General features: G+C 35.2%; 2 protein-coding genes and 1 non-coding gene across 4 annotated transcripts; 1 reads left to right on the top strand and 2 right to left on the bottom strand.

Annotated features, from left to right (window-relative positions):
* Positions 1 to 395: 395 nt before the first annotated feature.
* On the bottom strand, positions 396 to 1,950 carry LOC125840758 (uncharacterized). Its single transcript, XM_049519732.1, has 2 exons — positions 1,894 to 1,950; positions 396 to 671 (listed from the first exon to the last, which is right to left on the bottom strand). The coding sequence occupies exons 1-2, from the start codon at positions 1,948 to 1,950 to the stop codon at positions 396 to 398; spliced, it is 333 nt and encodes a 110-aa protein (XP_049375689.1).
* Positions 1,951 to 2,981: 1,031 nt separating this feature from the next.
* LOC125840730 (F-box protein At3g58530) lies at positions 2,982 to 12,643 on the top strand. Of its 2 annotated transcripts, XM_049519701.1 has the most exons (12): positions 2,982 to 3,163; positions 3,269 to 3,328; positions 4,481 to 4,564; positions 4,944 to 5,074; positions 5,178 to 5,253; positions 10,209 to 10,279; positions 10,567 to 10,653; positions 10,812 to 10,884; positions 10,994 to 11,061; positions 11,151 to 11,219; positions 11,550 to 11,655; positions 12,140 to 12,643. In XM_049519701.1, the coding sequence occupies exons 1-12, from the start codon at positions 3,014 to 3,016 to the stop codon at positions 12,203 to 12,205; spliced, it is 1,041 nt and encodes a 346-aa protein (XP_049375658.1). In that variant the 5' UTR covers positions 2,982 to 3,013; the 3' UTR covers positions 12,206 to 12,643. The 2 variants fall into 2 exon arrangements, with proteins under 2 accessions (XP_049375658.1, XP_049375659.1); XM_049519702.1 differs by lacking the exon at positions 11,151 to 11,219 and having other exon boundaries at positions 2,989 to 3,163; positions 12,140 to 12,498.
* A 1,589-nt stretch (positions 12,644 to 14,232) lies between these two features.
* On the bottom strand, positions 14,233 to 14,304 carry TRNAK-UUU (transfer RNA lysine (anticodon UUU)). The gene has a single exon. It is a non-coding gene; the product is annotated as a tRNA-Lys (tRNA).
* Positions 14,305 to 27,964: the final 13,660 nt, after the last annotated feature.

Genomic DNA, 27,964 nt, shown 5'->3' with positions numbered 1-27,964 from the left:
TTCCATCCCATATTTCTAATTCTTTGTGGTTGTTACCCAATGGCATCCCTAGATATGTAGTTGGGAGATTTTCTATCTTACAACTCAAAATATTTGCTAAACACTGGATCTTAGCTACTTCCTTGACTTGAAACATGCTGCTTTTTCTCCAGTTCACAGAAAGCCTTGACACCGCCTCAAAGATTACTAATATTATTCTGATGAAACACACCTACTCAGCCTTGGTGTCACAGAAGATCATAGTATCATCTGCATACAGTAATTGACAAATTTGTAGATCTTCCCCAGCTTGGTTGCCCACTTTGAATCCTTTTAGCCATTTCTTCTGAGAGGCCACCCGTATCATACTATTAAGTCCTTCTATAGCTAGAATAAAGAGGAAAGGAGAAAGAGGATCACCCTGCCTCAACCCCCTTTCTGAGGGAAAAAAAACCAGCAGGTTCTTCATTAATCAATATAGAGAACCTGACAGTTTTAATGCAAAATCCTATCCACTTCAACCATTTCTCTCCAAACCCCATTTGTCTCAGGATATTAATAAGGAAATCCCAGTTCACATGATTATAGGCTTTCTCAATATCAAGCTTACACATGATTCCTGGGGTTTCACCTTTAATCCTTGAATCTACACATTCACTAGCTATTAGAGCTGCATCTAGGATCTGTCTGCCCTGTACACAGAAAGTTACTTAATTTTCATTCTCAACTCAAAAGTCACTCAACTATGCCTTCTTTGCACAGAAAGTCACTCAACATATTTAATTATCTTTTTCACTAAAATTTTCTGACATGGAATTTTTATTTTTAACCAAAATTTTAAGAACCAAATATATATCCATTTAAACCATTTAATGACCCGCCCCATCTAATCCGACTCACTAAGTCATTAAAAAGTCATCTTCTGTTATATACTTGTAATCCAACTTCTTATTGAAGATGACATTGGATTACAAGAGTTGATAGTTGAGTGAAATCTGGGGATGAACGCATTCCCTAATATCATCAATTATTTACACATAAGATGAGATGTATATATAAGTAATTGTTTTTCCTTACTCGATCACCTATAAATTCTTCATATTTTGTTGATTCAAAAATGTGTTTGAGCTTATCAATTCCCTTCAAGCAAGTTAAATAATCACAACTCCCCTTACCTCCTTCTTCTTCAATTTTTCCCTCTACTTATGTTTTAAATCACAACTAAATATTTTTTTCTGATGAAAAACTCAACTTGTTATTCCATGTTCCGTATAGCAATTTGTCTTTCTGAAATTTACTTCACTCTTTTAATGTTCAAAACTTATCCCTAGCCTTTTTCCTAAAACCCCATCACAAAAATAAAAATTTCTTCCTATTTAAACAAGGTAACTTGCCTTTTCTTTTTGTTAAGTTTTACATAGATAGTAAATATTGAAGAAAGAAAAGATAAGTAAGTAATAGAGACAATTTTAGGCGGTGTAAAATTGGGGTCTGCTACGTGACTATTGAGTAGTAATAGTAAGACACATGACTTTTACATATAACCTTTTTATTAGACTTCAATGACCAAAATACCCTTATTTGAAAAAAAATTGACATATAGAAAAGAAAAGTAGAAATAATAGAAATTGACATGTTGAAACTGTCTTTTCTACTATATAGAAAAGAAGGCATAAGTCATGTCTAGTCCCTTGAAGTTGTTCGCATAATTCACTTAGACACCTCAACTAGAACTTGTACCTATTGAACACCTATACCCTCTAGAATTTGAACCACTTCGACACTTTATGCAGATGTGGCACAAAAAGTGTAATGCACACCTTGTTGGGCGCGTGAAATTAATATATTAACGTTTTCCCTTTATTTTTCAATTTTTTTTAAATAAAAATATTTTTATCTTTCTCTCTCTTTCACCATAAGATCTTGCTGCACCATTTCTTCCACCGTTTCTTCACAAGAATACACCACCATTTATTTTAATCTTCTTATCACTATACTATTAATCTTTCAGATGTAGAATTAACTCATCATTTTTTTGTCGAAAAAAATGGAGATCAACATCACAGTTCTTTATCGAAAAATGGATATCATCATCTACATCTTTTTTGCCGGAAAAAATGGAGACCACCATTCACATCTTCTTTGCCGGAACAAATGAAGACCATTATTTAAATATTTTCTCTCTTCCTCTTCATCTCCCCCGACCCACACCCCTTCTTCTTCACAAATCGAACATAAACAAAAAAGAAAAAAATACAAATTCGAAATCACAATAAAAAAAAGAAAGAACAGATCTTTCAAGAAAATACTATCAATTTAAATGGAAATAAGAAAGAAGGCATAGAGAGAAATAAAAATAGTAAATTCATACTTAATATATATATATAAAACCTTCATTTTTTCTATATTGAGAATTAACCATGGTGGACAAGGTTAGCTGTTAGGGAAATAGAAGAAGGGGAGGGATGGGTGCGGTGGAGAGGGAGGGGTCGAGGGTGTACAATTTCTTTTCTTTTCTTTTTTAAGTTGAAATTCTTTTCTTTAGATTTGTTTATATTCAAAATTCATTTTTATAATTATTTTAAATTAAAATGCCATGTGTCTTCATCTGATTTGTTATTTTGCCACATCAGGTGCATGTGTATTACACGCACGCCCTCTTTTGATTATGTGTCAGAAAAATATTTGATAGATATTTATTTTTGAAGATTGGAGTGTCTAATAGGAAAAAAGGTCTGTTGAGGTGTCTAAGTGGAATATGCAGATAATTTTAAGAGGCCGTCAATGACTTAAGCCTAGAAAAGAAATACTATAGAAAAGAAAAGTAGAAATAATCATTATTTGAGATTAAAAAGTAGTTGAAAATTCATTAAGAAAAAGGATTATTCTAAAAAATAATAATTAATTAATGTATTCTTAATTTTTTCAAAATAAAAAAGGTGTCAACAATTAATTTATATTGGCTTTAACCAATCCCTACTTCATCAATAGAGAAGAAGACGTTGAGCATTTGTCAAATTCCGGTGAAGGAGCAATGGCGGCAGAAACCATTTGGAACAAAGAAACAGTGCCAAAAGTGATGAAAATAGTGAGCACGAGGCTTCAACAAAGAGACCTCATCACTCTTCTACTTGTCAACCCTTCGATTCACCATACTCTCCTTTCTCACCCCTCCCTCTGGCTGGTTAGTTCGCTTTCCCACTCGATATGACTTGCTTAGTGTGGTTTGCTATTTATTGTACAACTGGGTACCCTTTACTTGTTTTAATTTTTGGTGTTTCTCTTATAGGTTCTTGATTTTCATGAGATGAGTAATGCTGGTGATCGCCTTGTCTCAGCTCTTTCTTTGGTTTGTTTCCTTTTCTTTCCTGTTTTTCATTGGATATTTGTTAAGCTGATGGATTTTATTGAGTAATCAGTTTTGGTTCCAGGAAAAATGTAAGAAGGAAAAGTTAATTGCTTTAATTTGTCTTTTAGGGGAATCTGGGAGAGTAATGTGAATGGAGAAAGACTGGAATTTGGAGGCTCAAAGATAAAACAAGTCATATTTTGCTTTTAAGTGTTTGGTGTGAATGAAATTGTTTTCCACAGAAAATGATTTCCTAGAAAATGTTATCTTAGAAAATAAGTTGGTTCGAAGAGCATTTATATGTTATCTAGCAAAACAACATGGAGGCGGTATTGGATGTGGAGTGAGGGTTCAAGGGTGGTAGGGGGTGGGATGGTCAAGGGTTGGGGGATTGGGTGGGTGGAGAGGAGAAAATAAACTTGGAGACTTCCGTCTGGGAAGTCATTTGCCTCAATTTTAAGGAATTTGTTTTTCCTACTCCCAAGGGAAGTCATTTGCCTTGTTTTTAAGGAACTTGTTTTCCCTACATCCATCAGGGAAGTCATTGCTTCATTTTTAAGGAACTTGTTTTCCAAAGATGTTTTCCAAACATTTTGACCAACCAAACATAGGAAAATTGAAAAACAGTTTTTGGATGTTTTCCTCCATTGCAAACACACCCTATGTAGATATCGCATATTGTATATTTCTTTGGTTGCTGCTTTTTTTTTTTTTTTTTTTGGGTCGTTTTTCTCAACCAATAGAAGGTCTAGTAGTACTACCTTGTTCTAAAATTACTACTAGAGAGAAGACCAAAATTTAAGTTGGACATAAACCATGTATTAACAGGATAAGAACTGGATTACTTGGTCTCAACACCTTCATCTTAAATACTCACCACTAGGCCAGACTAATTTTTTTTGATAGATAACTGCTAAGACAGGCTTCATTGGCTTCTTTGTTTTTTTTGTTTTTTGTCAAGCAACAGGAACACTAGTAAGGAACTAGTGCCCTTTGTCGTAGCCTCCTCCATATTAACTGATAACCACTAGGCCACACTTCTTTGGATCTTGTGCTTTTCTATTGTGTAGGTGATGAAAAGAAGCAGTATTGAAGAATGAGTTTCTTTAACTTAGGGATGCAGGTTGTTTGTCTTATGTTTTCTTGTTGCAGCCGAGATATCGCAATGTGAAGCATATCAACCTTGAGTTTGCGCAGGATATTGAAGACAAGCAACTGGAAAATGTTAAAAGCAAGGTGGGATTTAGAAAATTGGGAAGTCACAGAAATTAGAATGTTTCAGATTATTTTTTTTAAAAAATCTGTGGAGGCTGCCTTGTTTGATAAGCACCTCTGGCTTATTTTTGTGACTTAGTATCAATATCTACTTGGAGCCATTTTATAATCCTCAGAAATGTTAGAAGTGATTTTTTCCTTGTTGTGTCAACAACTTGGGTGACCTGTATATAGGGGTGTCAAAAAATGAGGAAACTGTTCATATCTTACCATCTAATGAAGATAAAGAAAAGTTTGTTAATTCTTGCAATTTGAGGTAATAAATTACTTTTATTGTGTCCTGCATGGTACTATTTTTGTCACAGAAATTTGATGTTCCCGTGGTGTAAAAAATATGCAGTGTGGGGATTCCCTTTTAGATTTAGAGATTCTAAATCTAAATGGCTGTCAAAGGATCTCTGACAAGGGAATCGAAGTAGTGACAGATACTTGTCCTAAACTGAAGGTTTTTTCCATTTATTGGAATGTAAGGTATCGCAAGCTTCATCTAATGCTCTTTCCCAATTATTATATAGCTGTTGCATGACCGAATAAATTTAACTTTGTCACCTGCAATTTTTGGATAAATGTTTAGGGTAACAGATGTTGGCATTACTCATCTGGTGAAGAATTGCAGATTTGTGGTAGATTTGAACTTAAGTGGATGCAAGGTACATGAACCTCTAATGTTCTATACGCATGTTTCAGTGATTACTTGATGAGCTTGTCTTACATCAACCTCCAAATGCACCATTCATATGTATGAGACCATGGCGATTCAAGCTGTTAAAGGAGAGACGAGATAGGCCTAAAATCTAATGGAAAGAAGTTGTCTTGAAAGGCCTACATTCTCCTTGAACTCATGCAGACTTAGCAAAAAATAGGGTACAACGGAAGGAAAAAGATCCATTTAGTGGTACCAATTAGTTGGGCTTAAGGCTTAGTCGTGGTAGTGCGCTCATCAGATATTCGCTAGGAGTCTTTTTGTTTTGTCTGATATTTGTATGATAGAGAAAACATAGAGGACTTCTACTGATAGAGAACCTAAACTTTTTGTATTTGATTGAGACCAGTCTAAATGGAGTGACATGGATAGCAATGATTCATATAGTTGATCCCAACTAGGCCGGGTTTGAGACATAGTATATTGCTATTGTTGTTGTATAAATAGACTGTATCATCCTTCATAAATTATTATTCTTGTCTACAGTTTTTCAACATTCATATAGATGTCAGGAGAAAAGAGACCCTGTATAAAAGCAATATCCAAAAAAGTGAAGAACCTAAACCGGAATTTTTTCTCTAACAAAAGTCACCAATCATCTACACAAGTAGGGGTATGGTGGATCTACCAAAAAGAAACTAAGAACATGAGGCTATTCCTCGAGTATGCAGTGTCATTCTCGGCGGTTTCAGATGTCCACTCTCTTTCCAAAGAACCCACATAGTGGCTGAAGAAGCAACATCCCACGCTAAGAGTCCTCTCTTCCTTTCTCTAAAAGCCTAACTGTAAAACACTTCCTTCACTCTGCTTTGCATGACCCATTGTACTAAAAACTAGTTCAGGACCGTTCACCACGAAACCGTAGCCACATGACAACGCAGAAGGATGTGATATGTCTTCTCCTGCATGCTTACACATAACACTACCTGAAAAGTGTAATCCTTTCTTCCTCGGTTGTCGGATGTCAGGATCACTTCGATAGCCACACAAAATATCACTCTTTCTTACTCGCCCAAGATACCTATACCGATGAAGACGGAAAATCCACCTACACCCTCGCCAACATTTGCTAGTAGTAAGCCTTGACTGACAGACTGAGAACATCCCATCTCTCCATGGACCCCATCTCCACAAATGCTGCAAAGTGTGTGGTATATTCTGCTTATAAAGTAGTTCTACTAGGCATTTTAAATTTGTCTTTCTCCCACTTTAAGATCTCCCCTCTTAAGACATTCATAAATTGCTAGATCCTCAGAATAGTGATGTTCTAATTTTGTTGATGCCTTACTTGAGGACTAGACATGAATCTACTTTATTCCTACTTGTACCTTTCCTTTTTTTTTAAAAAAATATTTGGTTATCTATATCTATACACACACCTTGCTTTTTGAAAACTATTTATTCTTTACATGTGACCCAGGTTGTAAGATTAATTATTTCTTACATTTACTTGTAATGAGTTTATAAAAAATAGCTTTCTTTTTAAATTTTAAAGTAAAATGAGTGGGAACAGAATGCTGTTATCGTTACCAAGAAAAAGTAGATGATGGAAAGTGAATAGAGATGGAATCTCGGCTCAATCAAAAATATATTCTTGATCCTTGCTAGGCTTACTAATTAGCCAAATACCTTGATAGCCCCATAATCATGGCATAATTTGTAGTTTTCATAAAAAACATGGCATCATTTGTCAAGTAGACACTTCTTTGTCTACTTTCCAGTGACCAGTTAGACACTTCTTTGTCTTATAAACACCCCTATCCAACATACTGTGCATGGCTAACAATTATCATTGACCTGCCAAATGAACAATGAAACGATGAAGCATGTAAAAGAAGTACAATCATGAAAAATTTCCCATCTCCCAACATCAGAACCCCTTCCTCCTCCCCTACTTTTTTATTTTAGAACCATTTCTTCCATGATATTCCTCAGCTCCAATAGTCCGAAATAGAGGAAAGATGGTAACTGGGAAGGACAGTGAACAACGGGTCTGATGTTTGTCCTTAATAAGTTTTCTAGTCAACAAACTTGTTGGGTTCCTCAATGGCAAGAACCTGAAAGTTGCTGTCAAGGGAAATGCAGACTTCCAGTAGACGTCCTTCTGGTCGATTGCTGGAGTTTGTTTTTTAGAACAATGATTCTGGCCAAAGGTTCTGATATTCTGCATTGTACAGTTTGTGGTCAAAACATAGCAGATGCTGTGAGTTTTAGGGTGTGAAAGAAAGGAGAGGAAGAGAACATTTACTGGCAAAAAATATTCTTCATACAAAGCCAACCGGGAACCTTTTTTTCGAACTTGCTCAACACAAAAGAAAAGACGAAAGACGAGAATCCGCCCTTTTACCAAGTGTACCAGATAGAAGATGATAAAGGGACAACAATCGTTGCCTTGCACAAGACGATGCCCTTTCACTTCGAGGTGTCGGCTCTGAAATGATGGAAGATTGAATCATTCCTTCATTCTATTACAACTTTACAACTAGTGATAGCCGGGTATCATTTTTCCGGTAGGCCATGACTAAATTCGAGATTTCCTCTGTTTATTCTAAAAAATGGAGAAGACACAATAATTGCTTCTTCTTTGTTGAGATTCCCCCCCCAGGCCTTTTCTTCTTCTTTCAGGTCCCTCCCCTCTTATTCATTTTAAATTCCATGCCACCGACTTCTTTTTCATTTTTCACAGTTAGTTCTAGTCAAAAGTTTTTGCCATGTCAGCACTTAACTTAAGCTTATATGGTGTGGTCTTCAAGTTCTTTCATTATTTATTTGGAAAATTTGAATGGTTATCAATTGGGATTGAATAAGAGTGGCAAAGTTGGCAGACCGCTATTTTCAATGGAGAATTGAACGAGGAAACTACATGGAACAACCATTAGGTTTTGTTGTTAAAGACCAAGAAAAGAAAGTTTATAATTTAAAAAGATCAATTGCTGGCCTAAAGCAATCTTCAAGGCAGTGGTACCTAAAATTTCATAAGGAGGTGATTTCATTTGATTCACCATGATCAATGAAAACCATTGCATCTACGTGGAAAAGTCCAATGGAAAGTTTGTAATTCTTTCTTTTTATTTAGATGATATTTTATTGGTTGGAAATAATTTGGAGTATGTGAAAACTGTCAAGTCATGGCTTTCAAAGTCATTTGATATGAAAGATATGGGTGACACATACTATATATTGGGTGTTAAGATCCAGAGAAATTGTTCCAAGAAATTTTTGAAATATTGAACGCTTTCGAATGAATAGTTGCAAATCCATGAATACTCCTGTAGTAAGAGGTGAAACTTTAAACCTTGAAATGTGTTCAAAACTGAAAAAGAAATGGAAGACATGTCTCGAGTTCCATATTCTAGTGCTGTCGGGAGTCTGATGTATGTTATGATGTGTACTCGTGTACTCGCTCAGACATTTGTTATGCCGTAGGTCTTAGCAAGTATTAATCATCCTGGAAGAGATCACTTGAAAGCAGTAAAAAGAATATTTTGATACTTGAAGGGAACTGCAGATTATTCACTATGCTATAGTAGATCTAATTAATTCATAAGAGATTATACAAATGTTGATTGGGTTGGTGACCGGTGTGATAGAAAAACAACCTTCGGTTATGCTTTCTTACTTATTGATAGTGCTATTTCATGGAAAAGTAAGAAACAAACTTGCACAACTCTTTCAACTATGGAATTTGAATTCGTAGCTTGTGCATCTGCAGTACAAGAAACTGTTTGGTTAAAGAGATTCTTTGAGCATTTGGATATTGCAAAGAATTCTAAGGGACCTATGATTTTATATTGTGGACAGTCAGGCGGCTATCACATATAAGGATCCTAAGTGTCACAACAAGACCAAACACATTGATATCAAGTATAACTTTGTGAGAGACATAGTAGCAAGTGGAGAAATAAATTTACCATACATTCCTACACGTAAAATGATAACTAATCCTAATATCTAGAGACTTGTTTGAGAAACATGTTAATGCTCTAGGTTTGGTAGGATATGATAATATTTTTGTATTGTAAAATAACTTGATTGTTATATTGTTCTCATCAATATATGACTATTTTGAATTTATATTCATATTTCATATGCATGTAATAATGTTTTAGAAATGAAGAGTGTTGGACAAGTCGCGAGATTGGCTCTCTAACATGAACAATCGCCTCTTACGTTGGAGAACGTGAAGAGATGATTTCCGCTACCATGTTATGACTTTTTTTTATAAGCCAAACTAAGTCTCTCTAAGAAGATGATATTAATGATCATTAATGATCAATAATGAGAGAAACCGGGTTAAACATCTAGAGGTGTTTAGACCAAGGTTTGTACGATGTTGGATAATCGAAAGAATGAGACACATGCACCAGTATAAGGTGAAAACATCATAGCACGGTTGCAACCCAAGTATTTAAAGAACCTACTTTATCTGTTGATAATATCATTTGATTAGAGCTCCGTGCATCTAAGACTTGATACTTGTGCAACATAAGATGCACTCAGAAGCTTTGTCTGCCTAAATCCAATATGATGCACAACATGCACTTCATTGACTAGAATTGCAATAGCTCCTGTTTACCTTATTGCAACTTTAATAGGAGCCTCACCATGAGATACATCAAGCTAGTCGAATATGCTCTTCAGATATACATGCCAAATATGCTGGGGTGTCGTTTGTGACGTTCCCCTCAAAATATTTCAAATTCTTCCTTCACTTCTCTTTTCTTTCTTTCTTTCTTTCTTTCTTTCAACTGATAAGTATAACTATCCAATTCGTATTTCGCCCTTTCTGCAGCTATGTACATAAAGTTGCACTTGCTTCTCATTATGCAAATCCTCTTAGCTTCATTTGATCCATACTCGTTCTGCTGAAGATTTTTCTCATTGTATTGATATTTTATGCAGAATATTACAGACAAAAGTTTGCATCTGGTTGCTGACAATTATCAAGAATTGGAATCGTTGAACATCACTAGGTTGGATATTTTCTCTCAGTCTGCACGAGATTAGTTAAAGGAAGAGTTGTTTTTAAATGTTCTGGATAACACATAGCATCTCTTGGACATAAGGATGCCCTTTCTTGGCTTAGGCCTTTGTCTGTTGTAGGGGTGATGATAATATAAGCCCCCCTTTCTCTAAGAAGGATACTTATAATCGAGTATCTTGAGAGTATTTCTAATTGTTTGGTCTTTATAACCTTTTTGAGAGGGAACAAATATGATTATGTTTTCTTGATTGTACTGATTTTGTTTGATGTGACTAGGTGCATCAAGATGACGGATTCTGGTTTGCAGCGGATATTGCTGAACTGCTCTTCTCTACAGACTTTGAACCTTTATGCCCTTTCCACGTAACTGCTTGTTTCATTTTATAATATATCTGTCAAAAGATATGTTCCATTTCATTGCATATCGTGTGAATGCACCTTTCCTACCACTCAATGGTATACTACAAAATGCATATGTTGGAGTTTCTACTCAGACAATCTGCTTCCTTTCTTTCTTGCAGTTTAACAGATGAAGCTTATAAGATGATATCTCGTCTGCCTCATCTTAGATTTCTGGATCTCTGTGGTGCTCAGGTATAGTCTTCAGCATTTTCTTGGACTGCTTTTCATAGGTTATGCTATTGCTTGGTGCAATACCGAAACTGTCTAAGTGACATTGCTATTAACCCCAGTTGTCCTTCAGAATCTGACAGATGATGGGCTTTCTTGTATAGCGAGGTGCAAAAACCTGGTGTCTCTCAATTTGACATGGTATGTATCCTAAGTATATTTCATTTTCATTGGGAGCAAAAGGAGATACAATTGTATGTTATTGAACCGATATATATTCACATTTACAGGTGTGTACAAGTCAGTGATGTTGGGGTCATAGCAATAGCTCAAGGCTGCAGGTCTCTTGAATTATTAAGGTGAGTGTGGACCTAGAATTATCACTAAAATAGGAAGACCAAAATGACCTATGCTATATTACTTCAGCACCTCCACAAAGTCGACAAATATCCTATCTTGTGAACTAACTAGATAGAGATATCCTGTTTTTGAATACTCCAATGTTTGTGTAGTCATTGGGCCTCCGGCTTAAGCAATTATAAAATATAAAGTATAACCACTTCCTATTGACTGCAGATTTATTTGCAATTTCATTATGAGCTGGACTATTTTTGTAATGACTAAATTCGTGACCTTCCAGTGAACTGACTGTTATATTTATTTAATTTCTTTTTATGTTGCTACTGCAGTTTGTTTGGGATACTTGGGGTCTCTGACAGGTGCTTAGAGGTGCTTTCTAGTTTCTGCTCCAATACACTTACAACCCTTGATGTAAATGGGTGCATCAATATAAAGGTACATAATATCTTTAGAATCTCCAGCCATGCTATCACTTCTGTTTCCTAGAATACAACGACAACAACATAACCAATATAATCCAACAAGTGATGACACATTTAAGCTTTGTGTGACACATTCTTATCACACAGTATCCCGTACGCAAGTCTCCATTTCACCCATCTCACTCCAATGCGATGTGCAACATCATTGTTGATCTCCCTGTCTTTTTGTGAGGTTAAAATACAAGAGAAATAAGCAGTTTCCTTTGTTTCCTAGAATATTGGCTCATAAAATCACATGTGATAAAGTTGGAAAACAACTGGATCGTGCTATTTAGCAATTAAAAGCTAAGCCTTTCAATATGGTTTTCCCAGTAGGTTTTCTAAGTTCTTTACTTGGTCAGCTGGAAGTCCCTGCTCTTCCCATATGCCCTTGCACATTTTCTCATATTTCCCCATGATTCATATGATTTTCTTACTGTTGGTACATTACTTTGTAGAATCGCAGCCGTGATCAACTGCTCAAGTTATTCCCGAACCTGATGTGCTTCAAAGTGCATAGCTAAGTTGTGACTTGTCAAGGATTTCATCTGTTCTTCCTTAGTGAGTATCTCAGCTAGCACAAAGTTATTGAAAGAAACTGATCCCAAATTTCTAATGGATTACGACGAGCCCTTGATTTATTGTCAACATGAGAAAAAGAATGGAAGGGGGAATTAGCTTACCTGCTTCTACAAAAGATCAAACAGGGCAACTTAGCATACTTATGTGCCACTTAGTTTCATCTTTTACTGGCAAAGCTTTATTTATTCCTTACACGCTCATCGTTATGGTCATCTCTTATGCGATCCAGGTTCTGTATGTTCTACAAATATGTTTGCTTAGCATGGTCTTTGGGTTTACTAATTCCTAAACTTTAAGCACTTCATGTAGCTACACATGTTTTATGTAGATTCATGTAAATCTTTATTGGAGAGAATGTATTATTGTCAATTCCCTTCTTTATTGATATGTTATGGTTCATATCTGAAGCTAATAGATTTAGGTCTTTTTGTTCCTTGTTTGCTTGGTTTAAAATAGGGTTAAAGCATAGTTTATTTCTTGAACTTATAGCCAAATCCTTTTTACACCTTTTCTTCACAAGAAACCTTTTACACACCATACATTGCATTAAGCGTGTCTAATACACACCACTTTAACAATGTGACACTCGTATGTTCTTCACATATCCAACCTTCAAATTTTTTCCCAATCCCTTATATGCCTAAATCCAAATTCAAGCAAACCTCCATTTTCTGGTAACTTCTTTATTGTTGGAATTTGAAAATTGAGATACTGAAAATCTGAAAGATTGGATGGTATTGGGTGTAAAGAAGTTGATTGTTGAACTACTACTGAATCCAGTATTCTTATTAAAATTTACGATTTGAAGAGTAAAAGAAAAGAGTTATTCTTATGGAAGCAAAGGTGAAGAAGGAAAATTTTTTGTATCTAGCTTGAATTCTTTCCCTAGAAGCAAACACATTTTTCTCTCAAATAAGACGAGATTTTTGGATTATACCATGCAAGTATGATTTGTTTTATTAAAAACTTATCTAGGTTTTTAAAATATTGTGAATGAAGTGATTTGTGAGTACCTCTATAAAGTGATAAATATTGCATTTTGAGGTAATGATGAAAAATCTAATATGACATAATCAAAAAGAAAAATCTAAGATGACATAAAAATTGCATCTTGTTTTTTTATATGCTTCTTGTGATTACAATTGAAGATATGCTAGAGATTTTTTTTTTCTTTCTATATTCATATCCATTGCCTTGATTTGCTTTTGAAGTAGCAAAACATCTTGAAAGAGGTTATAAGCTATTATAATTTTGATATACATCTCTCAAACGTACATGAGAACCATTCCAATGGCGAAACACAGTAGTGAAAGGTTGAAGGAGACAATTGAGAGTGAAGACGAGCTTTATATAGATGGTTAAAGAAAGTATACTTTGAGGCTCTCAACACCTCTCTAGCTACTTCCCTAATGCAATTAGTTATCTTATCCCGTGTACTGCTAGCATCCCTACTACTCTCCAAGCCCCCGTTACCAATAAATAACTTTCCTTCTATCTCCTGAGCTCTGATAGAAGTCAAGCTACCTTACTTGATCGTCAATATATCATACAAGCCCTCTTCTTCCACTTACTCTTAATCTCTAAATTCATAGTCAAACGTTTATGTTGGATTGTAGATACTCCGGAAGGTCACCAAGTGATTCTCCTTCTTCAAGAAACTTAAGTTAGTTATCACCAAATCAAAAACTTTTATGAAGTCCAAAAGGAATCCTTTTCTATTCCCAAAAACAAAACAACCATGAACCCCTCAAAGTAGTCTCAATGTGGTCATTGAATCCATAGTTTTTGTTTAATTATATGTACCACTAACAATATATATTAACGTTTTATAAACAATTTCGATGTATCTAAATTTAATTTCTACTAATAGTTATATCTTTAATTTTATAGTTTTTAGAAAGCCATATTGCAAACAAAATAAACTATATTCTATAGTTTGAATATGTTCTAAATCACCAAAATGAAAATTCGCCGTCTGTGGGGATCGAACCCACGACCACGTGGTTAAAAGCCACGCGCTCTACCACTGAGCTAAGACGGCAACTATATTTATTTGGTTGATAATTTTCTTAATTAACCACTAAAATCTACATAACCAGGAATTTAAGGTTATCATTTTTGGTTTAGTATAATTATCAATCCTTTATTATTATATAATTTCTATAACAATAATATACAAAAACGTAAAATTAATAAAAATCAAATTGTTAAATAATTCTATCTAACGCGATTGAACAATACAAGACCAAGAAAGGTTATTGTGATAGAATTTGTGCCGCAACCAAGTTACAAAAATGGTTGGAAAAATAAAAACGAATGTTAAATGTTAAATGTTGATCGATGATAATATCCTCAAATGTTGATTGACTTTTATACCTTTTAAAAAATAAATTACTTCTTCAAAAATAATATTTTGTTGGATAAAATTGTATATTTATAACTTTAGAATCATGGACTTTCAATCCTAAATAACTTCCAGGTTTTGTGTTACTTGGGATATTATGTCCTACTCATGGGTGAAGTCCTAAACTCTTATACCGACTTCAACAACCTTTTAAATCAATTTACGTGTCTATTTGTTTGATTTTATACAAGTTTAAGTGTTAATTTGTATAATTTTAAAGTTGAAAATAGATGTCAGCTCAAACCAAGTTATAAAGTACGTTTATATATTGTGCCTTTATTTATTGGTAAAGTTTTACCATGCGTTTGACCATGCTTTTTGGGAAAAATATTTGACCTTTTTTTTAAAAAGAAATAATTTTATATCCATAAGTTCTAAAAATTATTCAAAATACTCATAAGTTTGTATTATCATTTTATAATGAAGATGTTCGGTGAAAAACAATGACGATGGACATAATTAATATGAATTTGAAAAAAAGAGAGGAAGAAAACAAAAGAAACATACCCTTGATTGGTATACAAATAACTACTATTACTACTTGTTATTAGAAGTGACTTCGGAGAGCAAGTTTAGATCAAAATTGTATAAAATATTTATATAATGCTATATATTTTGTACAACAAACTAGGAAATAAATTATTCCAAAACTATAAATGATGAGTGTTTTTATAAAATATAAAAGTTTGGGGGTAATTTTTAAAAACTACCAAATAATAGAATTTGTCCCAAATTCTAAATTTTTCTAGAACTTGAGAACTTGGCCAAAAACCAGTTTCCAATTTTTTTTCCAACTTTAAAAAGAAAAAATATGTTTGTGGCCAAACAGGTCCTTAGCCTTATGTAGACCGTAGGTCCGCATGAGAGTTAATATCTTAAAAGATCACTGAACCATAAGAAATTATCTAACAAAGTCACTGAACTTTGTTTTATATCAATAAAATTACTCAACTTAAAACTTTTATCTTCAAAAATCACTCAACTACATTTATCATTAAAATATATTTAACATGACAAAATAAATTACTATTTTTATGTCATTTAATCACGAATTCCACAAAAAATAAATTAATAATTCTGATATTAGTTACTCCTTCCGTTTAAAAGAAATGACCTAGTTTGACTTGGAACGGAGTTTAAGAAAATAAACAGGACTTCTTAATCTTGTGGTTCTAAATTAAAGTTATGTCAATTGTACCAAAATGCCCTTTAATCTTGTGGCCTTAAACATGCCACGTGGAAAGTTGAAGTTAAAGTATTGCCAAAAAAGGAATGGGGTCATTCTTTTTTAACCAAACTAAAAATGAAACTAAACCATTTTTTCAGAAACAGAGGGAGTACATTTTTCAAGTTTATTCAAAATTTGGGAGTCGAATTATATTTTAGCATTCGAGTTTATAAAATGGATTTAATATAGTAAATTTAAATCCTAATTAAAAAAACACTTCAATTCTTTGTCAACATATTTATTAATTTGTTTTTTTATAAAAAAATAAATTTGACACAAGTCACATAAATAAATTTTAGAACATAAAATTAACTAGTTGTAACATTTCAAAAATTTCTAAGTTACGACTTGAGTCATTCTTGTCACTCCCCGAGCCTACACCTTGGACGTGGCCGACACTCGAGAACCATTGCTGGCCCCAAGCGAACCCTTGGCCTGACTTACTTACTCAGTGGAAGACTTTACTCAAGATAAATACTTTTAAAACAAGTAAACTGAACTGCTCAAAATATAACTTAGAATGTATTATAATAACATTCACTGCCAAAGTGGCAACTCAAGTCTCAACTTAACTGAAAAGAAAAAGTAAAGACTCATGAACTAACATCACTAACTCTGTCTATGAAGCCTCTAAACAACTGAGATGGATGTCAGGACAAGACCCATGATATCCTAATGAACAAAAATACTGAAAGCAATATAAGGATCCTCCGGAAAGCTAGGAGGCTCACTAACTGACTCTGAGTGCTCAACTGGATCAACGAGGCGCTGGATGCTGATCCTGATTACCTGCGTCTGCATCATAATAAGATGCAGGTCAACTGGCATCAGTACATTGAATGTACGAGTATGCGAGTTGGAATGCTAAACATAACTTAAGCTTGAAAAGAATCTGAAAAAAAACACTTACCTTGGCTTTACTCAACTCCTGGATAACTTAACTCAATATAAAGCAATAAAACACATGCAATATATAGAAAGCTTTTAAAACAATAGAAAACAACTTAGTTCGTTAAAGAAGATGCAATAACAAACTCAACTTTACTCATATAAATAAAGTAATATAGTTTATGTGGGAGGTTCTCTAATCGACAACCACCACTATGAGCCTAAGTGGTGATACAACGTCTTGCCCATGCTGCCAGAACTGTCCTATACTTTGCCATCATATAGAACGCTTAACTAATTGGATCCACTACTCTATGCTAAAAACATCTTAAGGAGTCATCTAAAAAGTATGATCCTTTACTACCCATGATGACTACATGGTTTATGGAGACGTGAGTTCTCCCACCGGAGGGTTAGTGTGGGTGCAAATTACGATGGTCTGGGTCGTGACAGAGTTGGTATCAGAGCCTAGGTTCATTGATTTTGATGTACCAAAATGAGTCTAGTAGAGTCTCGCAGAACGGTACGGGGACGCCTTTACTTTTCTTCGAGAGGCTATAGGACTTTAGAAAATCTCTCTATTTTCTCTTGTCTCCTTTCGTGCTATAACTTAATTCCAATTGGTATCTGTCGATTCAAATTGGTATCTAACTTCCTTCACTCTTCTGTCTGCAGATGGTTAATACTAGATTTAACGGCGTTAGGCCCGTAGCTCCCGTCAATGCTCCAGTTGAGGAATCTGTAGCAAGAGGTTGCGATCGGGGCAGGGGTAGAGGCTATGGAAGAGTAGCGCCTGTTGGGAATGGAGCTCATGTTGAGAATGCTCCTGTGAATGAGAACCCTCATGCGCATCTTGAAGAGATTGAAGAGGAGAATGTTGAGGATGTGGGACAAGAGGAAGAGGTGCAGGCAGAGACTATCGATGTTCCCCCCATAGACCCAGTGTTAGCTCGGCAAATCATGTCATTCTTGAAAGGGTTGGTTGGTCCTGGAGTGCTTCCTTCTGTTCAAGAAACTCAAGCTCCCTCTCCCCCTGTTGCTAGCACTGCGCCTAAGATGGGTGGAACGGGAGGTAATAATGCTTTCTTCCATCCTTTGTTGGGTTCTATTATGACTGGTAATGAGAATGAAATGTTGACTAAGTTTTTGAAGTTAAAGCCTCATGTGTTTCTTGGTTATGAGAGTGAGAATGCTTATGAGTTTATCGTAGATAGCTATGAGATGCTTTATAAGTTGGGAATTGTCTATCAACATGGGGTTGAGTTTGTGTCCTTTCAACTTCAAGGTGAGGCTAAGTAGTGGTTGAGAGCTTATATGGAATGCAGATCTTCTACTTTACCTCCACTTACTTGGACCCAATTTCATGCTCTATTTTTGGAGAAATATGTGCCTAGGACTTTGAGGGATTGCAAGAAGGATGAGTTCATGGCTTTGGAGCAAGGTGGTATGCCTGTGGCTGCTTATGAGGCCAAGTTTCATGCTTTGTCTAGATATGCTACTCAATTGGTGACTACTGAGGAAGAGAGAATCCGGTTATTTATTAGGGGACTAAATTTTGAGTTGCAAGTATTATCTGTTCATACGACTTCTGCAGGGAGGATCTTTAAGGTAACAAACTATGTTAAGAAAGTGGAGGGGCTGAGGCGAGACGGTCAGGCTAAGACATTGGCAAAAAGGGACAAGAATTCAGGCAACTTTCAAGGTTCTTATTCTAGAGGTTCAGGGAGGCCAACGCTGGCAGCCAAGCCAATTCAGTCCGCTATGCCCGCTTCTACAGGTAATTACTCGAGAACTCTACCTTATAATTTGATTCAGGATAGCCAAGGAGTCACACCTTCGACGGGCAGCAAACCCTCTTTTGATCGTACATGTTACAATTGTGGTGAACCTGGGCATGTGAGGAGAGATTGTCCCCACCCACGTGTGTTAGATTCCGCGCAGCAGCAGTCTAAAGCAGTGGTACCCGCGGGGAATGATAATAATGGTCGAGAGCGTCCATAATGTGGGCGATGAGGTAATCAACGAGGCCGTAGAGGTAGAGGAAATGGTAATGTAGGCAGGGGTAATGTGCACCCAGGCAGGGAAGTGGCTTGTCAAGATGATATGGCTTAGTGTTATGCTTTTTCGAGCAAGAATGAGGCAGAGACATCTGACGCGGTGATCATATGTACTATTCTTGTATGTGACTGGATGGCTAATGTGTTATTTGATTCGAGTTCTACTTATTCTTATGTATCCGTGCGATTTGCCTGTTATAGCTTATGCCGCGCGTCAATTGAAGTGCATGAGAGGAATTATCCAACGTATGATTTAGAGTTGGCAGCAGTAGTGTTTGCTCTTAAAATGTAGCGACATTACCTCTATGGTGAGGAATGTGAGGTATTTACTGATCATTGTAGTTTGCAGCATGTGTTCACTCAAAAGGATTTGAATTTGAGACAACGAACGTGGATGTAGTTACTTAAAGATTTTGATGTCACCATTCAATACCATCCGGGCAAGGCTAATATGGTGGCAGACGCTTTGTGTCGAAAAACGGTGAGTATGGGTAGTTTAGCTTGCTTGAGTGTATCCAAGCAACCTTTGGCTAAGGAAATTCAGACCTTAGAGTCCAAGTTCATGTAGTTGGGCATCTCAGAAAGAGGTGGGGGTTTAGCTAGTATTGAAGTAAGGGCCACATTCATTGAGGAGATCAAGGCCAAACAATTAGAGGATGAAAATTTGGAGGAGCTTAGAAAGAAGAATGTGATTGGTAAGGCACAAGAGACCACTCTTGATACGAATGGTGTGCTCAATTTCAAAGGGAGAATATGCGTTCCTAGAGTAGATGACTTGATTTAGAAATTGTTGACAGAGTCTCATGGTTTGCGATATTCTATTCATCCGGGTGTGACTAAGATGTAAGATTTGAAACGAATTTATTGGTGGCCAGGCATGAAGAAAGATGTAGTAGAGTTTGTGGTGAAGTGTCAAAATTGTCAACAAGTGAAGTATGCATCAAAGGCCTGTTGGTTTACTTCAAACAATGCCAATTCTGGAATGGATGTGCGAAAGGATAGCCATGAATTTCGTGGTTGGTCTTCCCAAGACTTTGGGGATATTTGATTCTATTTGGGTAGTGGTTGATAGATTGACTAAGTCAGCCCACTTTATTCTGGTAAGAATAGATTATAATGCTGAACAATTGGCTAAGGTGTATGTGAAAGAGATAGTGAGGTTGCACGGGGTGCCCCTCTCTATCATCTCAGACCGTGGTACCCAATTTACATCCAAGTTTTGGAGGAAATTGCATGATGAATTGGGCACACAACTCACTTTTAGTACAACCTTCCATCCACAGACAGATGGACAGTTAGAGAGGACTATTCAATTGTTAGAAGACATGTTGAGGGCATGTGTGATTGACTGTGGAGGGCATTGGGATAAGTTCCTACCTTTGTGTGAATTCTCCTATAATAATAGTTATCACTCCAGCATACATATGGTATCATTTGAGGCACTCTATGGGAGGGGATGTAGATTACCCATAGGATAGTTTGGGCTGGGGATGTGAAACCTTTGGGGGTTCATTTAATGAAAGATGCTCAAGATAAGGTGAAGAGTATTCATGCTAAGCTTCTAGCAACCCAGAGTAGACAAAAGAGGTATGCAGATCATATGGTAAGAGACATGGAGTTTCAAACCAGTGAGAATATTTTTCTTAAAGTATCACCCATGAAATGGGTGATGAGATTCGGCAAGAAGGGTAAGTTAAGTCCGCGATACATTGGTCCCTTTGAAGTTCTTGAATGTGTAGGACCGGTAGCGTATAGATTGGATTTACCTCCTAACGTATCGGGGGTTCATCTCGAATTTCATGTGTCCATGTTGAAGAATGAAGAGATATCATGGTGATGAGGATTATATCATTAAGTGGGACTCAATTGTGTTAGACAAGAACCTCCAATATGAGGAGGAACCGATTGCAATTCTTGATCGTGATGTGCGTAAGTTGAGGACCAAGGAGATTAAGTCTGTGAAGGTTCAATGGAAGCATTCTTTAGTTGAGGAAGCTACTTGGGAAATCGAGAGGGATATGCGAGACACGTATCCCCAATTGTTCGTCGATTCAGGTACTACTTCATTCCTTCCTTAGCCTATTTTTCGTAAGATTGTCACTCGGGGATGAGTGATGGGTAAATTGGGATCTATTGTAATGACCTGTTCCCGTCGTTATAGAAATGCCAACGGGGGAAAATTTGGGACCAATTTTTTTTCCATAGTATTTGGATTGCCCAACCTAGTCCAGATTTGGATGAAATTGGAGATTTTAAGGTGTAGGGAAATCTAATAACAATCGGGTGAGTTAACTATGATTTTGATTACATGAGTAGTTAGATAACTCGCTAAGGAATCCGTACGACTTAATGAAATTGAATTTGGGCGAGTAGAACTCCCGAAATCAATCTTAGCGTGAAAGGGTATTTTCTGAGCCTCGTTGATTAGAGGTGTTTTGTGAAATTGGGATCTTAGAATTATTAAAATAGCTCACTGGTTCGTGAAAGCCGCCTTGGCGGGGGTTTCTACCGCTCTAGTGGGGTAGCTACAGCGGGGTAAGGGCCGCTGTGGCAGACTCGACGCGACTTAAGGTCGTTAATAAACCCCTGAACGACCTTATTATGCACTTTTCGACTTTTAGAGCTAAGGAACGAACCCCAAGCAACTCCTACTTGTTTTTCACTATTTTTGAGGCTAAATGTAAGCTTTTCACTCCCCTAATCCATTTTTCGATCCGTAGAACGTAATAGAATGGGTAATTATCAATGGAGGAGGGTTTTGATCTAGATTCTATGGTGGAAACAACCCTAATTTGAATACTTGAGATTATGGGTATGATTAGGGTTGTTAGAATTGTTAGTAATCTGGGTAATTAGTGATTGTTTATTAATTCCCGTATTATATTGATTGTTTGTAGACCAAGAACAAGCGAAACAAATCCGAAAAGGGAAGGATCATGTTTTTTAGGGTTTCAAGTTTGTTCCGATGTAGGTGATGGTTGTGATTATATGTTTGTGTGATATATGTTTGTTCTTGCTTAATTATAATACTTGCATGTATGCGAATGTTGCATTATTGATCTCACTAAACGTAAATGAGATATATGAATGATGAATGCCATGAATCATGACTTGTTTGTATGAACTTGAGAAGATACTTGTGATTGTGGTGTGTTGAATGGATCGGTTGCCACGTTTTGGCATAACTAATTGGGATCGGTTGCCATGTTCCGACATAATTATGGGATTGGTTGCCACGTTCCGGCATAAGCATTGGATCGGGTACCATGTTCCGGTATGGTAACTATTTGGGTTTGGGTTCCATGAGAGGACCAATGACTTGTCGTAATTGTGTATCTTGAGAATGTGAAATAGTTTGTTGTTCGTAAATGTTGATGATATTGTATATGTTCGATATATGCATGTGATTATATTGTTGTATTGACTTATGTATGTTACACTTAGTGGGATAGCCGCATGATCCTACCAATACACTGTGATTGTGTACTGATACTGCACTTGCTCTTATTTTTGTTGAGTACAAGGCATTTTCCGGTGGCTATTGACAGACCTCTCTTAGAAGATCAGTGATCGTTCGATTTCAAGAGTGAGCCAATTCTTTCGGGCTGCCATGAGTTATCTTTCGTCTATGTCCACCATTTCGGACTTAGGCTTGTTCTAGTTAGTATTAGTTCATTAGTTTGGGGTTGTATCCCTTCTTGTTTAGACTTGTTTCTTTAGATGTTTTGGTACATTGACCTTCAGGTTCTAGGCATTACTTCCGCAATACTAGTTTATTATTGTTAGACTTTTGTTAGAGTTTATGGGAACTCTATTTCTTTCCTTAGTATTTAACTTGCTTCCGTAACATAAATGCTTTAGAATTTTGATTTAGTTGCTTGGTTTGGGTTGTAGTAGTGGTTCTCCCACCGGAGGGTTGGTGTGGGTGCCAATCACGATGGTCTGGGTCGTGACAAATCTAGACTTGGTGAAATTTTGGGGTAAAAGTTGAGTTCTGCGATTTTGGTATACAGACCGTCGAAAGGTCTCATCGAAGTTAGATGAATTTTTGGCCCCAATCAGTCAAACTACGGTTGACCAATATAGTCAGTAAGAATTCCTACAAGCCATAGGTTGCAATTGTAGGTATGCCATACAATTATTTTAAAGGGTCTTTGGGTCTCTTTTTTCTGTAAAAACTTCGGAAGTTGGAAAGTCTAAAATGAAAGATAATGCCACAAAATTGACCAAAGCAAGTTTCTACGAGTCCAACCTACGAACCGTAGGAACTCCTATGGGTCGTAGGAAGGAAGTCGTAGACCAAAGTTGAATTTTGAAAAATTAAGTTTTTGAATATTTGACCTACGACACGATAGGACGTACTGTAGACAGTTGACGGGTTGTAGGACTGACTCGTAGGATTGATTTAGAGATTTGACGTAGGAACTAAAGCAGAAAATAATTGTCCTAGGTGGAGCTTCAAAATCCTCAAAAATCTTGAAATGGATTAATTTTTTTTTTCACTATTTATTTTAATGAAATTACCCTTTGTGATCCTGATAGGGTCATCTACGATCACAAATTAAAGATATCGCGAGGCTCCTTATTACACCATGATGCCATATTTTTTCCTCATACACGATTACGACTTATTCTCTTACAAATACAAAATCTTATACCAACATTAAGAAAAACAAAATCCGATACTATCAAGAATGGTTTTTTTATTGTTCAAAACATACTCATCCCTTTGGGCCCCAACATAAACCTCTCAAATAAGTTCCAAATGGTAAATATAACTTCTACGTATTCATGGATAACAAAAAAAAATGTTAAATCTAAAATTCATAATCGGGTTGAAACATTATTAATAAGAGAGCCATTTAATCGAACATTGAAAAGTAAAATATAATATAATTTTGTGGATAGTTATAGGAAGTTTTTTTGTTTTATTTTTTTCACACAGTGTTTGATACCCATTTTCCATCCAATTGTAGATTTGAGTCGGAAAGTATTATTTTGGAGGTAAAACCCCCCTACCAGATGTTATTTAATCCTCAAAGATCGAACCCCAAACTTTTATTCAAGAGTGAAAATTACTATTCACCTACCACTATATTAGATATTAATACTAATAGAAAAATAAGATGATATTAGTTACAAACTTCATCGCTAATTTGTCACTAAATATCTTGTGACTTATAATATCTTATTAATTAATCGATAAATATGAGAAATAATTTTTTTTAACTACATAATTTTTTCGTCGCTAATTTCCATTTTTAGTAGATAAAAAGAAGAAAATGAACTTACCTTTTTAAATTGTAACTTTAATGGTGTTAGCGATAAAAAAACAAGCAATTAAATAACAAAATTTATCTCTCAAAGTTGTTAAATAAATAGTGCAATTATTATACCTATAGAATGTATATTGATCTAAATTTTATGGTGATTATTTACTCTAAAAAATGATATAATTTATTGGTCATTTAACTGGGCACCTAATGACTTTCTTGAACAATCAACCTCATCTATCTATTTTAATTTTGAAGATGCAAAAGGCAAATAAATATATGTGATAATATTGATTTATATAATTTATTATTACATTATTTTTATTTGTGTCATTTTATATGCTACATTGGTTTGATAAAATTACAAAATTGCTCTAATAATGACACTTGTTTGAAGGAAAAAAATATTGTTCAACTTTTAATTGCTATTTTGATCTCACAACTTTTAAAGTTAAGCTTTTCCACTTACAAAAAATATTGTTCTTTTTATTTATTTAAATTTGGATGCATTGTCCATGTTATTAATTATTCAAAATGGGCCAATAATACAAAAAGGAACCTGGTTGACCCAAAAGTGACCCGACCAGGTGAAAATAAACACGACCCTACAATTGGGTTTCCTAATTGAGCCTTTAATTTCCAATTTCTCCACCTACTCTTTCTCTTCCTTGTTGTTGTAGCCGCTGGAGACGTTCTTCATTGTGGTTATTGCTATTGTTATCAGCTATCAAAGGCATATAACTGTTGATTTATGACCTCTTCTTCTCCACTGATTTCTTTTGCCTTCTAGATGTACCTTCCAGTTTGAATTTTGGTAAATTTCAACGAGGGCATGGCCCTTGCATTCCAGTATTGTAGATTAGATCCATGTAAGATTAGCACTTTCTCCTCCTTTTTTTTCCCCATTAAACCACTAAACCTCTTCATTTTGTAGTTGAAGACGAACAGTAAGGGGATGCTCCCGCGGTTTATCGTTGTGATATAAAAAATATTGTTGAACTTTTGATTTCTATTTGTTTTTGTTTATTCTCAATAATTAAATGGACATGTATGATTACTCAATTAACATCAATAATAACCATTTTTATTGCATAATTTTATTTAACAACGAATTTGACAGGTACAAAGACTTTGATTGCTTCCTGCTGCAGTACAAACACAATCATGAGGCATCGAACTTGCTGGCCAGTGAAATAGAGCTAGATTTCCACAACTAATATTAGCACATACATTTAGTCGTAAAAGTTCCTGGGCAAAATTTAGTATCATCACCTAATAAAAAATAATGAGAAGATTACACATAAATCGACATGATTAAAAAAAGTGAATAATGAAAACATATATCTGAACACATACTTATTGATAAAATAATTTCATATGTATCGGATAAAAAAATCATACCTAGTGAATGGTCAAATAAAGTGAAAAATATTGTCATAGAGAAAAGAAAAAGCATAGTGAAACTCTTCATGTTTTTTTCACTATTGAACTTTTGTATGCTATGAAAGTATGAATTGTCTATGCTATTTAGGACTCTTATATAGGGGCTGAAGGAAGATATGAAATTATCATATTAATTAGTATAATCTTTATAAATCTATAATTTTTAATTACTTTATAAAAGATATAGATGAATTTATTGTACTAGTTCAAATAAGGCTAGTAAATTTGTATCTTTAAATTACTGGTAAAAAAATATTATGTGTCATAAAATAAAAATAAGTTTATGATATGTTGAAATAAAGCTAGTAAATCTATCTAATTAATTGCTAATAGAATACAAATGATATTATGCTGCTAGAGCCTATTTCGATTTCTGCTATAAACTGTTTTTTTCTAGAAACACTTTTTAAAAATGACTTTTCTAAAAATGCTTTAGAAAAAAAATCTATTTGTGTTTGGCTAATTCATTTGAAAAATGCTTTTGATAAGAAAATTTTGTTTGACTAAGTTTTTTTTAAAAAGTGCTCTTTTAAGGGTCAAATTATGAAAAAATGGTATGTATCACTGTACTTTTAATACTAAGATTACTTTATAGAGAGAACCTATTTTAAATATCTATTACAAATATTGTGATTAAAATTTTATTTTATTTAAATTAAAATTTACATATTCAATTTTTGAATCAATATTATACATAAATAAATGTAACACTTCAGAATTTGGAAAAGGAAAGATTTCACTTATTAGCTACTGGTTGGGTTCTACGGATCCATTCTGCGGGTCGTAGATGCTTCTACAGACTGTAGAGTGCATTCGTAGGAAGTGGGTCAAGTTTTGAGAAATTTGAAGTCCCAAGAACTTGATCAACCTTTGACCAGAACAAGTCGTGGGATGTTCTACAGACCGTAGATGGGTTCCTTAGAAGCAATCCAAACTTGGTGAAATTTTGGGGTAAAATTTGAGTTCTTTGGTTTGGGTATACGGACCGTCGGAAGGTCTCATCGAAGTTAGATGAATTTTAGGCCCAATCACTCAAACTACGGTTGACCAATATAGTCTGTAAGAATTCCTACAAGTCGTAGGTTGCAATGGTAGGTTTTCCATGCAGTTATTTTAAAGGATATTTGAGTCTTTTTCTGTAAAAACGTTGGAAGTTGAAAAGTCCAAAAGGAAAGAAAAATGAAGAAAAATTGACCAAAGCAAGTTTCTACGAGTTCAACCTACGAACTGTAGGAATTCCTATGGGTCGTAGGAAGGAAGTCGTAGAACAAAGTTGAGTTTTGGAAAATTAAGTTTCTAAATATTGGACCTACGACTTGATAGGATGAACTGTGGAGAGTTTGACGGGTCGTACGACTGACTCGTAGGATTGATTTAGAGATTTGATGTAGGAACTCAGGTAGAAAATAATTGTCCTAGGTGGAGCTTCAAAATCCTCAAAAGTCTTGAAATGAATTAATTTTTTATTATTTTCACTTTTATTTTCATGACATTATTACCCTTTGTGATCATGTTAGAGTAATCCACAATCACAAATTGAAGAGATCGGGAGGCTCCTTAATACACCATGATGACATATTTTTTCCTCATACACGATTAAGACTTATTTTCTTACAAAGATGAAGGTTTATAACAATATTAAGCAAAACAAAATTTGATGCTATCGAGAATGGTTTCGTTTTGTTCAAAACACAGTTTTCTCTTTGGGCCCCAACATAAACCTCAACTCTTTACTCTTTGTTTAACATAAAACTTAAGTCTTAAAACAAAGTTAAAACGTTTGTAAAAACTTTTGAAAACTTTTATGAACTTCTCTTGACTTGACTCTTAACTTTACTTGACTTGACTCTTAACTTTCCTTGAATTGAACTATGGATTCAAGGATTGTGATTTCTGATAGGGAAGATCTCATGATGTTTAGGAGTGTTTTTAGATAGCTAAACATGAGAAAAGATCAAGAAATCACAGTCTGGGAATAAGTCCGCGACGCAGAGATACATTTAAATATTTAATCGCGAAATTAAATTTTGAAATAGCGGAGTCCCCATCCTAACCACGATGCGGAGGTGATTTTTGTGCACTAGGGAAGCAAGTCCGCGACGCGGACTTGCGTGCCAAAACCTGCTCGACTTTTCCCTTCTTCAAACTCTCACCTCAATTCGACAAAATCCAATTCTTTTTGTAATTTCCTCTATAGATTCAAATACCCAGTATATATACACAAGAATCTAACTCAAAACAACTTTTAAATCGACACGATTCCATCAAGAACTCCACAATCCCATCAAATCTCAAGAACTAAAGCAAAACTCTAAGAACATAATTCAAGAACATCATACTTTCAACTTTCTAGAAACGAATTTCGCTGAAACAAACATGATTGGGGGGTGGGTGAATGAACCCAACGC

This window comes from Solanum verrucosum, unplaced genomic scaffold, assembly GCF_900185275.1.
Source record: "Solanum verrucosum unplaced genomic scaffold, falcon-dt-bn FXZP01000187.1, whole genome shotgun sequence".
Classification (NCBI taxonomy): domain Eukaryota; kingdom Viridiplantae; phylum Streptophyta; class Magnoliopsida; order Solanales; family Solanaceae; genus Solanum; species Solanum verrucosum.
This window is presented reverse-complemented; position numbering and strand designations above follow the sequence as displayed.